The sequence below is a fragment of the Alternaria rosae genome (genome assembly GCF_020736505.1).
Source record: "Alternaria rosae strain MPI-PUGE-AT-0040 chromosome Unknown BKA58scaffold_14, whole genome shotgun sequence".
NCBI classification, from domain to species: domain Eukaryota; kingdom Fungi; phylum Ascomycota; class Dothideomycetes; order Pleosporales; family Pleosporaceae; genus Alternaria; species Alternaria rosae.
This window is the reverse complement of record NW_025763583.1, coordinates 377,100-392,957: the sequence shown is the minus strand read 5'-3', so window position 1 is coordinate 392,957 and position 15,858 is coordinate 377,100. Positions and strand designations below refer to the sequence as shown.

The window sequence follows — 15,858 nt, the reverse complement described above, 5'->3', positions numbered from 1 at the left end:
CTCTGCCGTTTGTTTCCTGGTCTCTCTGCCGCGTCCTGCGCCGACGCTCCTTCACCTCCACGCCGCCTCTCTAATTCCTCTCACGACATCACGTACTCCTGCGGCCAGGTTGTCGTCTTGTCCTTCTTTCATCAAGCGCTACCTGTCGCATTTCACTCTTTACCGCATAACCATAGTTACACTCTTTTCTGTCTAGTGCCTAGTTCACCCAATACACGATATCCACCCCCGTACGCCTGTCGAGCACCACATTCCTTACAACGAGCCGACCTCCCTCGAGAAATCCTATACTGCGCGTAATACGTAATCACGCACCATACGGAACCTCGAACGCAAGAGCTGGTTACAGTAAAGTTCACGGCGTAGTTCTCACCTGAGAGCCATAACCAAACACCATAAAACATAATCTACCAACCCCCAAACCGACCTTTCGATACGCCACAATGCACGCCATGGCGCATCAACACGCCGGATCGCATCTTGTGCGACGGCAACGCGATAGCCCCGTCGAGATTGTCACGGCGGTCGTCGCAGTGACTGTAGGAGAGGATGGACGACCGGAGCCGACTGAGAATCCAGGAATTGCATTGCCCGCGCCTGCTACACGCGCTCGCGAGACGACTACTGAGGAGGAAGACGAGCCAGAGGAGACTGCCAAGCCCGAAAAGCCAACCACAACTGCGAGGAAGCCGTCATCTACCCAGGACGACGATGGACTCATCGTGGAGGAGACCGAAACCGCGAAGAGCCCGCTCAAGCCTGCCTCGACCCTCATGGTAGCGACCAAGTCTCCAACGCCCAGCCCTGCTTCGTCGATCGCAGGTCTCGCATCTGCCACAGCTGCGACCATTTCAGCTACCGCATCCTCTTCTTCAGCCGCCGCAGCAGACTCTGAGGAAGGCATGTCCACCGGTGCGAAGGCAGGTCTTGCCCTGGGTATACTCCTGGTCTTGTGTGCCATCCTCACTGGCATCTTGCTCCTGTACCGTCGCAAGAAGAAGCAAATGGCCGCCGCAGCTGCTCAGAACGAGAAGACTGAGATGTACAACGCACCCGCACCGCCGCCTCAAGTCATGGCTGGTGCTGCTCCGGCAGGCAGCATCCGTTCTGCTCGTACCGCCTCAACTGCACCCCGACTTAGCCTGCGACCCGTTACTCAATTCGATCCAGCATTCAACGAACAGCGAAAGAGCGGAGGAAACTTGCTCAATGTCGCTGCTGCCGCCGGTGGTGCTGCTGCTCAATCCCAGAACCGCAACCTTTCGCCTTCAGCCTCAGCCGAACGTCCTACCAGCGCCTGGGAGCGACGTGGTGCCGCCAACGCTACCACTGCCGACCCATTCAAGGATCCTGAGACGCAATCTGGTCCTCCTTCAGCGAACCCCTTTGGAAACAAGGCTGCGGTCGATACTCAGCAAGCTTCCATCCCCGACTCGCCTCCCAATGCTTCTCCCATGGCCTCCGCAATGCACTCTTCAAAGCCCAGCTCTGACTTTGCCAACCCAGCTCCCGCTATCGCTACCGCTGATTCTAATGCTGTTGCTCTGGCAGGAGCCAAGTCTACGATTCCCCCTCCTACTTCTGAGCTTCCTCTACCACCCACTGTCGCCGCCACTAACGGAAGCGTTCCCCCGAGCCCGGCATGGACTGAAGACATCCCCGCGTCCCCTGGCCCAGCTCCTGCTGGTCCTCTTCCTGTCGCTGGCGCTATGGCTAGTGCTCGTCCCCAGAGCCCTGCCATGGGTCCCGGTCCTAACAACGTACATCGTGTTCAACTTGACTTCAAGCCTTCTATGCAAGATGAACTCGATCTCCACGCTGGTCAGCTGGTTCGCATGCTCCACGAGTACGACGATGGATGGGTAAGATGAACCTCTCTCTGACTTGATACAATGACTAATTCTTCCCAGGCTCTCTGCATCCGCATGGATCGCTCGCAACAAGGTGTCGTTCCCCGCACATGTCTCTCCAAGCACCCGGTCAAGCCTCGTAACGGCCCTCCTCGCAACGGTCCCCCACCACCAGGTAACATGCGCGGCCCACCCATCCGCCCAGCCATGGGTCCCGGCGGTCCTCAGCAACGTCCCCAATCGCCTGGCATGAACTCGCCCGACATGCCTCAAGGCAGCCCCGGTCCCCGTCAAATGTCCCCTCGCCAGATGTCGCCCCAGCAGATGCCCTCCCCGCAGATGCAACAAAGCCCTCGCATGCGATCCAATAGCAACGCTCCTCAACAAGGTCCTCCCCGCGGCCGCTCTAACAGCAACGCACCCTACGCCGGCCCACCCCGTTCCATGTCCCCCGGCCCCTACGGCGGCGGACCCCAGATGGCACCCCCACCCCAAATGGGCGGCCGTCCGCGATCCAACTCCGCAAGCCAGGCCGGTAACCCTCGACGAGGTCCAGCACCCGGTCCCAGTCCCATGAACCCCAACGCCATCACCCCCAATGGACCCGTTCCTATCCCGGCCCGGAAGCCGGTCCCTGGTATGGCTATGTAAACAAGAGTTGAATCTTAGACTGGTGCTTTTATGAGGAACGTCTGAGCGATTTCTTGATCTTGAGTTTTCGCTATTTCCTTTTGTGAACCCTTTCCAACTAGAGGTACGCGGTTCCTTGCGAATTCGTTGTTACCCTGTTCCCTTCGCTTGGCTTCGATTCTCTGTAGCGACTCCCTCCCACTGCACATCCTCACTGTAAAAAACGTGCTGGATGTACACTGGAAGGCCAGTCACTACTAGACCTCTTTGCTTTTCGATGCTTATACCCCCTGTAGCCTCGCATCAACCGTACCTAGTCACACCTATTGAGGCTGGTCACCGGAGCAGGCGAGGCGAGATACTTTAGTCGATAATGTCTTGAGGATATTTTTTTAAGAGGTTGAATGTTACCTGTCCGCTAGGAAGGTTTCGGATGGGCTGGTTTGAGCCATGCATATACCTTCTTTCCACTTGCTCTTGAGCGCCTGGTGCATATGAGTTTACTCTACTGCTGTAAGTGCCGGGTCGCTGAGGGTAGGGGATCGGTATGGGATTCTTTGAGAGTGAATATTTGGATAGGGAATGAAATAAGTATGCAAAATGCTGCTTGCTGTCTTCGAAGTTGGAATGCATCTGTTCGGCTTCTCGTCATTTGAATATGCCTACCTAGCCTTGCTCATTGCCAGCTACATGTAGACACCCCCATCAGTCTCTCGGTCCGCATTTCTATCTTCATTCAAGCGCTTCAAAGGAAATGAATTATTTTGAAAGCCAGCTTGGAGGGACAGCCTTCCCCTAGTATGGATGACAACGGTCATGCAGGCCTTGCTGATGAAAAATATAAGTGGCCACTGATCTTCGTGATTCTCGTTGGCCATATCATGGTCTCTTGGAACTATCACCGGGGCTCAGTCCTCGTTGATGGTCCTCAACTTGGTACCACATATTCTCATCTGCATCGCTTAGGACAGCTGTTCGCGACGTTGAGAGGCTTCAGTGACAAGGTTCGCGCGACCTGTGGCGTGTGGTGTGACACAGCCGCAGCAGGGTGAGCTTGCTGCAAATCTTCCATACCAACATGCTATTTGATCTAATTCACACTGTAAGATGCTGTCAGACTCAAGACTAGCGCTACTACTACTACTACTACTACTACTAACCTTTATATTTAAGTATGCAGGCCAACCTTTTTCTACGAAGTAGAACTGCGGTTAACAGTACCTTGCGTGTGTTTTGCAAGACGAGCTTGTACTGCTCATGCAAGTTGAAAGCCATCCGAAGATGACATGTCACACGGGCAAGCCTAGTGTGTGGACAGTGATCCTGGTTTCCTTTCAGCCAAGCGACAGAACGACGAAGTTGGGCTTGACGTATGCAGGCAATACGCTCAGGTTAAAGACCGTCCGTGCACACCGCCAGCCCTCATTCCACTTCACCATGCTTGAGTTTCGCATTCCCTCATACTTCGATTTCTATCTTTTTTTTTCCGCAAGCACTACTGTCTGTCATCATTGGACTGACTACTATACCAAAATTCGTATCCATCGGAAATTGGTAATTGCTGGGTATTAACGATCCCGCCACTGTACTTTTGAGTGCTTTGTGTTTGTGTTTTTACTTCTGGAACACTCGGTCTATACCATCCCGCTCCGCAACTCCTACGATTTGTACCATCACACTTGGACCAAAGCCATGTTCATGAATAGTAAGTTCTATTGCAGCATCTTCTTGGATTCAATATTTGTGGCGATCAACCTGTGACATTTGCCTGGTTGAATTGTCGGAGTCGTAATGGTCCTATAGGATATGCTGACTTAGTACAGTGACCCACCCTATCACGGATATCATTGCCGAAAAGGATCATGCGTGGTCCAAAGAAGCCGTCTTCGCCCTAGTCACCTTATTCGTTATGGTAATACTGTCTGGTCTGGGTTTGGCATTCAAGAACCGCTTGAAGGCCTCAGACCTATGGATGTGGTACAGATGGCGGAGAAGATCCATGGATGGTATGCATCAATCACCACCTGGCTCATTCAGTAAGGCTAATACTAAGTAGAGGTAGAACTTGCCACACTCCGTACTAGAACAATGGCTTCTGGCTGGGTTGGCATCGAGGATGTCCGGCGATACCAGCAGGCTACGTACACATCGGTTCTTCGAACGAGGCGCGGACCAAGACCATCGCGAGCGTCGAGCCGAATCAGTGGTGGATCCCGATGATGGTGCATAACAATTGAGCTGAGAAAGGACAGAATCTGGGTAGTGATAGGGGATGCGACATTGTCTGGGTTCGAGGACAACAGGTCGCTGTCAGTTGGAGTGCAATAAAGCGCGGACGATGATGATCGGGTTTCTTTCTTTTTGATCATCCTTAGATGTTAGCTGTGGTGTGAGTGATCTACGAATGAATGTGTTGTTGTAAGTCGCAAATCCCACCTACATGTTTGTGAGACACTCACCTGCTGCTGTATAGCATGCAATGCCAACAAGGCTGAAGGCCTCTTCGAGTCGCCGCTCAAGCCCTGCTTGTCAGCATATCCAATCAGACACGCATTTCAGCAAATAGCGCTCAATAAAGTGATTTGGAATGTCCTTGTGGCATGTGCAGTATGCGAGCGAAATCTCGCTGGTCTGGTACAATCGCGGCGAGGATGAGCGCATGAAGAGTGAGGGAAGGGTGGGGCCGTTTTAGCGCGCTCAGGACCGTGCCTGCCCAGGTGCGTTCTGACTAATCCGATGACGCATGACGGGCCTTTCCAACTGCATCACCACCCGGACTTGTACAAGGTAAATGTAGCGCAAAGCTTTGATTGGATCTTGCTCATCGCAATATGTCCACCTCGGGCGTTCCATCTGAACAAAGAGCTTCTACGTTACAGGTCGTAGCTACTTACAGCTGCCTCAGAACCGCAGTTATGATCATGGCTACATAAGATGGTGTGAGCTCAAGGGCAGTAATTGGTTGAGCAGTTTGACACTTGTGCGACAGAGTCCTGAAGCTTGCTAACCCTGAGCTGTACATGCTCTCCTAGACCGACCCTCCACATCTTCCGATCCTACTCGACAGGCTCGATAACAGACGACTTGGACTTCTTGGACTTCTTGGACTTGTTCTTTTTGCCTTTGCTCGATCCCACGTCCATCGGTAGAGGCTCAAATCCATCTTCCGCTTGCACAACACCATCGGTCTTCGTCTTCTCATCAGTGGGAGTTACCACGGGCTGCTCGACCTGCATCACCGAATCTGAACGTACGTGAACGGGTGCTTTGGTGGTATCTGAGACGGCATCACTAGTATTGACTTGTTCTGGCTTCCTGTTGCCCATCTGCTGGTACGTCTTTGAGGATTTGAAGTCCAGCTCGTCCGTGAAGGGCTCGAGCGTTGCTGGCTTTTGTACTGGCGGGGCTTCTTCAAGCTTCGGGGTGACTTCTTCAGTGGGCTTCGAAGCGACTCTGTCGCTTACAATCGGGGCGTCAGCAACTTCATCTTTCGGAACAGGCGCCGATACTGCTTTCGCTATTGGTTGTTCTTTGTTTTCGACTTTGGGCGGCGCAATCGTAGAAGTAGCCTCTTCACCACCAATCGGCTCATCCAACTCCGGCACGAGCTCGGCTGTTGGAGTGGAAGCTTCTTCATTGTTGACCACCGGTGTCGCCGGCGCTCGGGCGTAGTTACTCATCACAGTCTTCCAGACGAGCTGTAGAAGCCTGCTGTTACCCTCCACCGTCGTAATGAAGTCCGGCTTTCGGAACGGCTCTGGATCGTATGCCATGGCATTGTTGAGTGATTGTTCGACATAGCTCGGATACCATAGATCATCTTCCGGTAGCAAAGGGAATGCATGATCTCTCGCTACGGTAAGGATATCGAAGATGCTCATCTCCTCGTCGAGAAACTTAAGCTTGTTTTGGGCAAGCTCAGCGAGACCTGGTAGCTTGTAGCGAGCGGCGGCGCAGTATACACCGGCACCGAGCTTATAGACTTCGGGTATGACCTTGTCGGACGATGCCGGTGTGTTGATGCTCTGGTATTTGCCGGTATACAAGTAGTGTACCAAAGTGTGTGCTGTGTTCAGATCCAGCTCTGGGAGAAGTACGGACTGCTTCACGAAAGCCAGTGGGTAAGACTTTGCGGCAAGGACCTCGCTACGGCTCAAGACGCTGTCGTGGACGAGGAAGCGAGTTGCTTCTGGCCCGACTTCCAGCGACACCATCTGCGTGGTTGCATAGGGGCTGCACGACACTATCAGCGCCATACTGAAACTGGGTGGTGATATGTAACTTACGAGACCTCTTCAGGACTGACTGCTAAGTCTCCCATGCCATACGCGTATCCACCCAAACCATCGTTATCGTGCGACACATCCAAAGTAGAGTTATCGCTGACAGACATATTGTGCTAACACCAAAGGACGCCGGCTGATACTTGCGAGAAGTCCGACGAAACACCTCCCTTTATTACATCGCGACGACTTCTCCTAGAATGAGGCTCAAAACACATGCGCTGTCACTTATTACAAGACGCGGGGTCTGTATGCACTCATGAGTTGTCAGTTCGATGGCATTCTCAGCCTTGTGGCTGCGATGATCCTGTTGGCCAGCCTTCTCGTCCTTCACTGCACCCCGCGAATGGTGCGTCCAATAGATCAAGAGGGATCGCTGAGCTGAGCAAAACCGGTGAGATCGGGCGCAGATTTATCTGTGATTATCCTTAGTTTATGCGCTTAGACCCGATGGCTGAATAGGCGGGATATCGCTGGAAGGCTGCGATCTAGACTATCCATCGGTGTTCGCGATTCAACGTTCCTCGTACACCGAGAACTTGTCTGCTAACATGATCGTAACTAAAGCAGGGTACTGTACGGGTGTCGAGATAAAGGACATATTTGAGGACGACAGATGTTAGTGGGAACCTTTTATCCTTCTTGGAAGGTCGACTTACTGGAAGAAACGGAATGCCAACGCTTGCGAGGTTATAGTCAGCCGCCACATCTCACATTCACTACGTGTGAGGCGCAGAGGAAAAAGAATGTGTCTTGACGAAGACTTGAAACGAGATGTAAGGTATAGAAGGCATTACTTCGAACAGTAATTGATGTCTCGACATCTCATGTAGTGTTCTAGATGTGATTGGCGGAACGGAGGGTGAATTGAGTCCAAGGACAGGAATGAGTCAACACCTCTAACCGCAGTGACCGAGCGTGGATGGTACAAGGTTTTATACTCTAGCAGAGAACGACCAATGTCGTACATGATGCAATTGAAGTCCGCAGACGGACCCCGAGGGCGCACGGCATGAACACACGGAACGACACTTTACCTAGAATGGCTCAGCGCGACTGTGCCCTAGCCTCCACACATGTGCACCAACCTCTACCGTGCGTAGTTAAGTACGGCTACACATCGTTTGAATCGTCGACCTCCACCTTCTCAAACTCAGTCGGGTCTGGCATCGATCCACAGAACTTAGCTGCGGTGTCAGGAATACACACAGCTCGAGCGACCAACTCCACAAACATGTTGGACACGAACACACTGCGGCTTCCATCAAGTCTCAGTTTCTGGATACTCACCGCTATCAGTACCTACTGGGTTCTCGTTCGCGCTCTCCAGTATAGGCGTCGCGATGGGCTCACTCACCGCCTCCATGTAAAAGCAACGCTCCCAACACTAACAATTCCGCAAGGCTAACAAACAACCCAGTACCCCGACCGCTCGTCATGGAATCGAATGACTCTCAAAGATGCGCACGCAATCCACGTTTCTCTCACTGAACTCGAGTTCCCACTCGTGTTCCACATCTCCACATTCTTCGCCCTCTTCAAAACCTATGGCATCCCCAGTATCTCAAAATTGCTGGTCGCAACAGGACAATTGTCCTGCCCAGAAACAGCGTCGAAGCGAGCTGCCGATACCGCTACCATTATGACCGAGGTGATTATTAACAAACCCGATTGCGAAAGGGCTATCAGTGGCATAGCGCGTATGAACTATCTCCATAGTCGGTATATCAAAGCCGGGAAGATATTGAATGACGATATGTTGTATACGCTCAGCCTCTTCGTTCTTGAGCCTATTAGGTGGACTGCCAGATATGAATGGCGTGATGTCACGGACTTCGAGAGGTGCGCCATGGGTGTCTATTGGAAGGATATGGGTGAGGCTATGAAGATATGGTACGATGTTCTACCTTCGGCCAGTCAAGGATGGCGCGACGGATTTCACTGGCTCGATGAGTTGGAGGTGTGGAGTTTGGCATATGAGGCTCAGAACATGGTGCCTGCTGATACGAACGCGACGCTTGGTCGTGCTACTTTCGATGTGGCCTTATTCAACGTACCTTCCGCTCTCAAACCTTTTAGCTTTACCGTGGCGCATATGTTACTCGAGCCGCGCTTGCGGAAAGCGATGAAGTGAGTGAAAGATGGAGCTCTTACTTGATGGACCCACGATGCTGACCATCTCCAAGCATACCACAACCCCCTACCATATACTACCAAGCTCTGCACGTATTCGTTGAGATCCGCAAGTTCTTACTCCAAAACTTCTTCCTCCCCCGTCCGTACTTCCTACGCCCGGACTGGTTCACAGAAGTCGACGGGCGCACTGGCCGCGCCAATGCTGGTCAATACATTGACCGGCCCTGGTACGTAAAACCGTCGTTCATGAAGAGGTGGGGTCCAAACGCGTTGTTGCTGCGACTCGTTGGCGGCCTCGTCCCAGGAGACGAACGATACTGTCCAGAGGGATATCGGATCCACGAACTTGGTCCTGTGGAGCTCGTGGGGAAGGGTGATGATGAGATGCGCGATACAAGAGATAAGTTGAGAGCGAAGAGAACGGGGTGCGTGTTTTCTCGATGATGAATCAGTTGTGTCTGCTGAGAAGGAGAAGACTGAGCTGTACTGCGATGACGAGCTTCGTTCAGGTATGTAAGGCACTTTGTTTTCCATGAATAAGATGCAGTAGCACTCAATGTGAAGAGAAGCTCGGAGGACTTATGACAAGCATCGATCGCGATGGCAAGGTGTCATTCATATTTGCGTTGAGATGAAGAAGTAAAGCGGAAGATTTTAGAGAACAAAGAGAGAAGGAGGGGTCGACATCGGAATGATTCCGCAGCTGGACCCAGTGGCGGAACCCCGCGTTCACCCCGCGGTGATACATATGGATCAGTTGCTCTCTGCTACATATAGCGTCATCCCGCTTTACTGTTGTCTTCTCATACTCTCAAGAACTCACAATGGCGACCACAAAAGTTGCACTTATCACTGCGAGCTCAGCAGGTCTGGGCGCACAGATAGCGCGTGTATTTGCGCCAGATTTTCGTGTAGTACGTATAAAGACACCTTTAATCTCATGTTCACCCATATATGAGTATCACGAGCAACAACTAATACCCCTTAGGTGATAAACTACTCCTCAAATTCCGACCGGGCCAATACCCTTGTGAAAGAGCTCTCCTCCATCTCAGGCCCCTCTTCCGATTCCAACCCACGTTTCCACCTCATCCAAGCGGACATGTCTTCAAAGCCGTCAGTTCAGAATCTGGTTAAAGAGACCATCGAAAAAATGGGCCGCCTAGACGTCGTCGTCTCAAACGCCGGCTGGACACGCATGACCACCTTCACAGACATCGAACAACAAATCAACGACGAAGATTGGGACAAATGTTTCACCATGAACGTAAAAACGCACATGTGGCTCGCCTATGCCGCAAAAGACGCCTTAGCCGAACACGAAGGCACCTTCATCTCAACGGCGAGTGTAGCGGGTGTCAAGCCGAGTGGGAGTAGCGTGCCGTATGCTGTTACCAAAGCGGCACAGATACATCTTGCGAAGAGTCTGGCTGTTATCCTCGCGCCGAGGATTAGGGTGAATAGTATTAGTCCTGGTATGTTGCTTACAGAGTGGGGCCTCAAGTTTCCGGAGAAGAAAAGGGAGGCGGCAATTCAGAATACCAAGTTGAAGAGGTTGGCGACGGTGGAGGATTGTGCGGAGCAGGTTAGATGTTTGGCGCTTAGTAAGAGTATTACTGGGCAGAACATTTCGATTGATGGGGGGTCTTCTGTGTAGGGGAGGGGTGTGGTTCGTTGGGAAGGAGGGGGTTGTTGCACGGGGTTCGACTGGGCATGTTTAAAGGGGGGATGGTGTGTTGTGATGAGAAGTACCGGAGAGTCTGTTGTAACTGAGGAGCATGTCTTGTTTGCAGAAGAACATGCGTTCTCGGTATTATAGGCGCTTAGAGTTTCAGGTTTGGGATTGACAATTCCGGCGGTATTGTAAGCTGACAGCATATGCTTTACTATGGAAACTATATGCATGGTCGATTGGAACAACGACTTTCTATTCTTGGCTTGCTCATATCTGCAGTGTTCCATAGAAACGGCGTCGCAAAGAGCGGTGGAATGATCGTGAGACCCGAATGCAGCATGTGCTACGTCGAGATTCGTTTAAGTTTTGTGCGACGTATACGTTGTGCACTGTGTATATTTTCGGCGAGTTTGCGGTCGATAGCCTGACGGATGAGGTCTGAGTAACCGCAAGCTTACTTCCGTTGCACAAGTGCCTGGAGGGTGTTGAATAGGGCGTGAGGTATGCTCTGAGAACAGTTTCGAGCCATGCAAGGTTTGCGACTGTTCCCAGCCACGCTCAGGTACCAAGCAAATCGACCGATTCGTGTATCTCGAATGAATTGATCATGACAGAATGGTGGCGCACTCGCTACGTCGTCTGCCACTGGTCGCCGTCTCTAGTTGAACTTCTGTCCCGCCAACAGTATTGCCCAGCGCGGTAGTGAAGAGGCACACGTCAATGAAGGAACAAAAAGAGTAGCCAAGCTGACTCGCTCTTACACCAAGCTATCTGTACAAGACATCCACTCTGGAGTCAGCAAGACAAGCCCGGTCGGAGAATTGATAGGGCGCGATGCACCAATGATCCGCTCCTAGGTTACTCCAAACGCGTAGTCAGGACTCCGGCTTCGGAGCGCAGTCATTGGCCCGGCGGGTTTTCGCATCCTACGAAACGTGCTGGAATTGCACAACATGCGATACGTCGAGATAAACAAGTACAATCCCACACGTCAATAAAGATGGCGCGGAATGCCAATCAAGGATGCGAAATATGTGGAAAGTGGCTGGTCGCGTGCGAGCCAACGATGCTGCTGTGTCCAATTCCAGTTTCCCCACGCCAGACGTGTGCCACAGTATCGACCTCTCCACGAGCCCACCACGGCGGCCTTGAGACCCACCGCCTTGCTTCTGGGGACACTCACATGCTTTCGCGACAGTTTGCCGCCAAGAGTTGCCGGACGGGTACGGGAGGCTGACATGCAGCTGAGCCCTACTGCATGCCACGCCGCACGGGTCGTGGTGCAAAAGAACACAACGGCTTCAGCTGGTCATGCCAGTCTGATGTTGTTTCGCGTCAGCGCGTAGACACAGGAAAAGACGAAGGTTTGATTGCATTGCTTCTGAGATGCCGCCCACGCTCGATATAAGCTGCTGGCAGGCGTACCCAGGTCGAGTTCGCCTCAGAGTATGCGGACACGGGCATCGGGAACCAGGGTCTCACAATCTTCGCGCTCCGGCATGTTGCCTGGCTCGTTGGAAATAACTTTGAGCTGGTTCGAAAATAGTCCCAGTTTGGGCGTTTGACGAGGTTAGCTGCTGCCCTTGTGGAGACTTGTTACTGGATGCGGTAAGATACGGTACGACAGTGGCCGCGGTCAGTTGAAGAACCACAGACGATGGCCGGTCGGACGGGTGTCTCGATCTGCTCAACCACAGCCGGATTTTGCACGCCGCGGGCCTTCTGCAGGGCGTGCGCTCAGTAGCGCCGTGTCGCAACGGCAAGACCAAAAAAAACCCAAAAGATTGGGTGTCGAATAGTCGTTGGGCGCCCGATGTTCGCCCGACCGTGGTGCATCGATGTCGCGAGACCTGGGGTGATATGCACTAGGCACGAGCAGGATGCGAGTAAACCGCCGTGGTCGTCTTATCGCACACAACGTATGTGAATCGCATAAACACATCGCCAGGGACGGGGTGGCGTTGGCTGGTGTCTAGTGAGAACGCGTCGCGACGGCCGGCGAGGATGCGGCACCCAAAGCGGCTAGCGCTTTCGACCTCCGAGCCGGCTGCTGATTGGGCGACGCCATTCTCTTATCTCTGGCCAGAAATGCAATTGACACCACGCAACATGGACCACCCACTCGCCAAGCCTTCCGCCCCGGGTGAAACTGGCGTTGCCTGCAATCGTTATGCGAATTCGTGTTGAGCCCGTGGTAAGAGGCGCCGCGCGAGGCCTGTCCCTACAAGCTGACGCGACGTGGCCGCCGGTGTGGGTGGGCGTTCTCCTTATCACGTCTGCTTCGTCGTCACATGTTTGCAGTGCTGCGAGCCGGCGAGATAAGGCGTTAGATCGTTAGAGACAGCAATGACGCAGCTCCGATCAATCGCGGCAGAAAAAGAACAAAGCTCCATGGCTGGATCTAACGCGAACCCCACGACGGTCGCGGCTGTGGGTGATGTACCCTCGTCTATTTCGCCTCGAGTGATGGCCCGTGGACCAGGATAGATAAGAGTAGTACAGCAAGTTCCACCCATAAAGGTCCCGGCGCATCTACCGTAATCTACAGTAGGGCTTCCGGAATCTCCCTGTAGCAGCTTATATTACTGGCACAGATCCAGCTTTTGATCCCTTCTCTTTTCTTCCACAGGCCCTACCGTGGAACCGTCCTCCCTTTCCCCGTAGTACTTAAGGACCCCAGATCTCCTTAGTACCCCGACAATCCCCTAGGACTTCCCTCAAGATGTCGTACTCGTGGGTCGGCCCTCCGGCGCAGTTCAATGGCACCGATGATATCACTGGTGGTGACTCTGGTGAGTACAAGTCCCCAAGTACTACTGTGCACGTGCCGAGCGCAACGTGCGCATCTTGCGCGACCAGAGTACTAACATCACCTCAGTCACCGAAAACCTAAACCAATGGTTCTCTGCGGGTGATCAGGCCTACATCCTCGTGGCCTCGGCCATGGTGATGATCATGGTTCCCGGTCTCGCATTCCTCTACTCCGGTCTTGCTCGCAGAAAGTCCGCCCTTTCCCTCATCTGGGCCTGCATGTTTTCCGCCTCCGTCATTACCTTCCAATGGTACTTCTGGGGATACTCGCTCGCTTTCGGCCCCTCGACAAACGGCTTCATCGGAAACCTCGACAAGTTCGGTCTCAAGGGCGTTCTGGCTCATCCCAGCCCAGGAAGTCCTTTGATTCCAGAGCTGCTATACTCCTTCTACCAGGTACGGCAAACATTATCATAACTCGATTTCAACGAACTAACACATCTCCAGATGCAGTTCTGCGCTGTCACTGCTGCCATTGTCGTCGGTTGCGTTGCTGAGCGCGGTCGCTTAATCCCCATGATGGTCTTCATCTGGCTCTGGGCCACGATCGTATACTGCCCTGTCGCATACTGGGCTTGGAACGCAAACGGCTGGTTCTTCGCATGGGGTGGCCTCGATTACGCTGGTGGTGGTCCCGTCGAGATCGTCTCCGGTTGCACAGCTTTGGCCTACTCTATGATCCTCGGACGTCGCCAGGAGAAGATGATGCTCAACTTCCGCCCTCACAACGTCTCCTTGATCACCCTCGGAACAGTCTTCCTGTGGTTCGGGTGGTTGGGCTTCAACGGTGGTTCCGCTTTCGGTGCCAACCTCCGTGCTGTCATGGCCTGCTGGAACAGCAACCTTACCGCTATGTTCGCCGCCATGACTTGGGTTCTCCTCGATTGGCGCCTTGCCCGCAAGTGGTCGATGGTCGGATGGTGCTCAGGTGTCATCTCCGGACTTGTCGCTGCTACTCCCGCTTCTGGTTTCTTGCCACCATGGGCCAGTGTCATCCTCGGTATTACCACCGGTATTGTTGCTAACTTTGCCACCAAGAGTATGTACCTTTCTGGGAATCTTTCTACGAACAGCTCGCTAACACCTCTCTAGTCAAGTTCTGGATCAAGATCGACGATTCTCTCGATGTCTTCGCTGAGCACGGTGTCGCTGGAATGTGGGGTCTCTTCTTCAACGGAATCTTCGGTGCCGACTACATCATCGGTCTTGACGGTGTCAACAACGGCCTTACCGCTGGTGCCATCACCGGCGAGCCAGCCGCTATCTACAAGCAAATCGCCTACATCGTCGCTTGCACCGCCTACTCCTTCGTCGTCAGCGCCCTCCTCGCCTTCGTCATCGACAAGATCCCCGGCCTCAAGCTGCGCGCATCCGAAGAGGCCGAGCTCCTCGGAATGGACGACGACCAGCTCGGCGAGTTCGCCTACGACTACGTCGAGGTTCGTCGTGACTACCTCGCATGGACTCCTGCTAAGGGCGAGCCCATCGACGGCGAGCACTCGGTACCCCAAGGCGAGCGTCACGGCATTCCCCAGCACAGCCAGATGCTCGAGGGCAAGGCACCATCGGAACACAGCTCAGGCCACGAGCACACCGGCATTGCAGGTGACAGGCATGCGATGGCCATGGGCTCCGAGCACGAGAAGCAGGTTCAAACCTAAGCTTTTTTGCTGCGATTGCTGATTTGGATTTGTTGCTTGCGACCTTTTTGAGTCAAACCCGTTTCGAGATACCACTTGCGCTCCCGTCTTTGAGCTGTGCTTTTTGACATATACATTTAGACCTTGTATTACAGTTTTTTTCCTAGACATCATGTACTGTACATAATTCGAGAATGGATACATCAACATTACACGATCTACACTTTGCAACTCCCATTTCCACATGTGCATTCCATATCCCTTCATACTCACTTCAAGCCTATATCAACACATTCCATATTACCGACACCGCCCAGCCTTTCTTATCATGCTAAGCAGGGCCAACTTACCCCATTCAACGAATGACATCCACTACACAATGATGCCAAGACATCTCTCCTCACTTCCTTATCTTTTCCCGCTGCTCCAGGACCCATCGATCGACTAAACCCCGGATTCGCACAGCAAGATGATGTCAATCCACTAACGCTACTGCCGAAGCAAGCATGACATCTGCACGATGCAGACACTTACCGCGAGGAAGCGCTGATGTGTATCTGTACCGCGCATCATGATATCGATGTGCTTGGAGGCGGTAACGAGGTCTTATCTCAACTCCCAGCGGCGTATGAAAAGGTCGCGTTGGCTATGCGCTACGCCCATTATCTGTGGATGCGAAATGACTGGTTGTTACATGCGCAGTCTATTCCTAAGCCAAGATCATTGGCGTCAATCTCCTAAGATGGATTCCAGTGGTCTCGATCGCGACCGCGAGTGTTGGGATGGAAAGCGGGAACTACCATACCTCGCCGATCTGGGAAATGCGCCGTTGG

The 15,858-nt window shown here is 53.0% G+C and overlaps 5 protein-coding genes across 5 annotated transcripts; 4 read left to right on the top strand and 1 right to left on the bottom strand.

Moving 5' to 3' along the window:
• Nucleotides 1–443: 443 nt before the first annotated feature.
• On the top strand, nt 444–2,501 carry BKA58DRAFT_406580 (SH3 domain-containing protein; the record flags this gene model as incomplete). Its single annotated transcript, XM_046171969.1, has 2 exons — nt 444–1,862; nt 1,911–2,501. 2 exons carry the CDS (start codon nt 444–446, stop codon nt 2,499–2,501), a joined length of 2,010 nt encoding a protein of 669 aa, XP_046020022.1.
• Nucleotides 2,502–4,178: 1,677 nt separating this feature from the next.
• Nucleotides 4,179–5,121, top strand: BKA58DRAFT_473831 (uncharacterized protein; the record flags this gene model as incomplete). Its single annotated transcript, XM_046175324.1, has 3 exons — nt 4,179–4,185; nt 4,304–4,486; nt 4,537–5,121. 3 exons carry the CDS (start codon nt 4,179–4,181, stop codon nt 4,698–4,700), a joined length of 354 nt encoding a protein of 117 aa, XP_046020021.1. The 3' UTR covers nt 4,701–5,121.
• A 330-nt stretch (nt 5,122–5,451) lies between these two features.
• On the bottom strand, nt 5,452–7,214 carry BKA58DRAFT_70044 (uncharacterized protein). The gene is made up of 2 exons (XM_046175749.1): nt 6,767–7,214; nt 5,452–6,713 (listed from the first exon to the last, which is right to left on the bottom strand). The coding sequence occupies exons 1-2, from the start codon at nt 6,871–6,873 to the stop codon at nt 5,537–5,539; spliced, it is 1,284 nt and encodes a 427-aa protein (XP_046020020.1). The 5' UTR covers nt 6,874–7,214; the 3' UTR covers nt 5,452–5,536.
• Nucleotides 7,215–7,997: 783 nt separating this feature from the next.
• BKA58DRAFT_326712 (uncharacterized protein) lies at nt 7,998–10,556 on the top strand (the record flags this gene model as incomplete). Its single annotated transcript, XM_046168076.1, has 4 exons — nt 7,998–8,129; nt 8,184–8,893; nt 8,950–9,328; nt 9,888–10,556. The coding sequence occupies 4 exons, from the start codon at nt 7,998–8,000 to the stop codon at nt 10,554–10,556; spliced, it is 1,890 nt and encodes a 629-aa protein (XP_046020019.1).
• Nucleotides 10,557–12,906: 2,350 nt separating this feature from the next.
• BKA58DRAFT_395082 (ammonium transporter-like protein) lies at nt 12,907–15,242 on the top strand. The gene is made up of 4 exons (XM_046171255.1): nt 12,907–13,366; nt 13,453–13,781; nt 13,833–14,424; nt 14,478–15,242. Exons 1-4 carry the CDS (start codon nt 13,297–13,299, stop codon nt 15,044–15,046), a joined length of 1,560 nt encoding a protein of 519 aa, XP_046020018.1. The 5' UTR covers nt 12,907–13,296; the 3' UTR covers nt 15,047–15,242.
• The last annotated feature ends 616 nt before the right edge of the window (nt 15,243–15,858 follow it).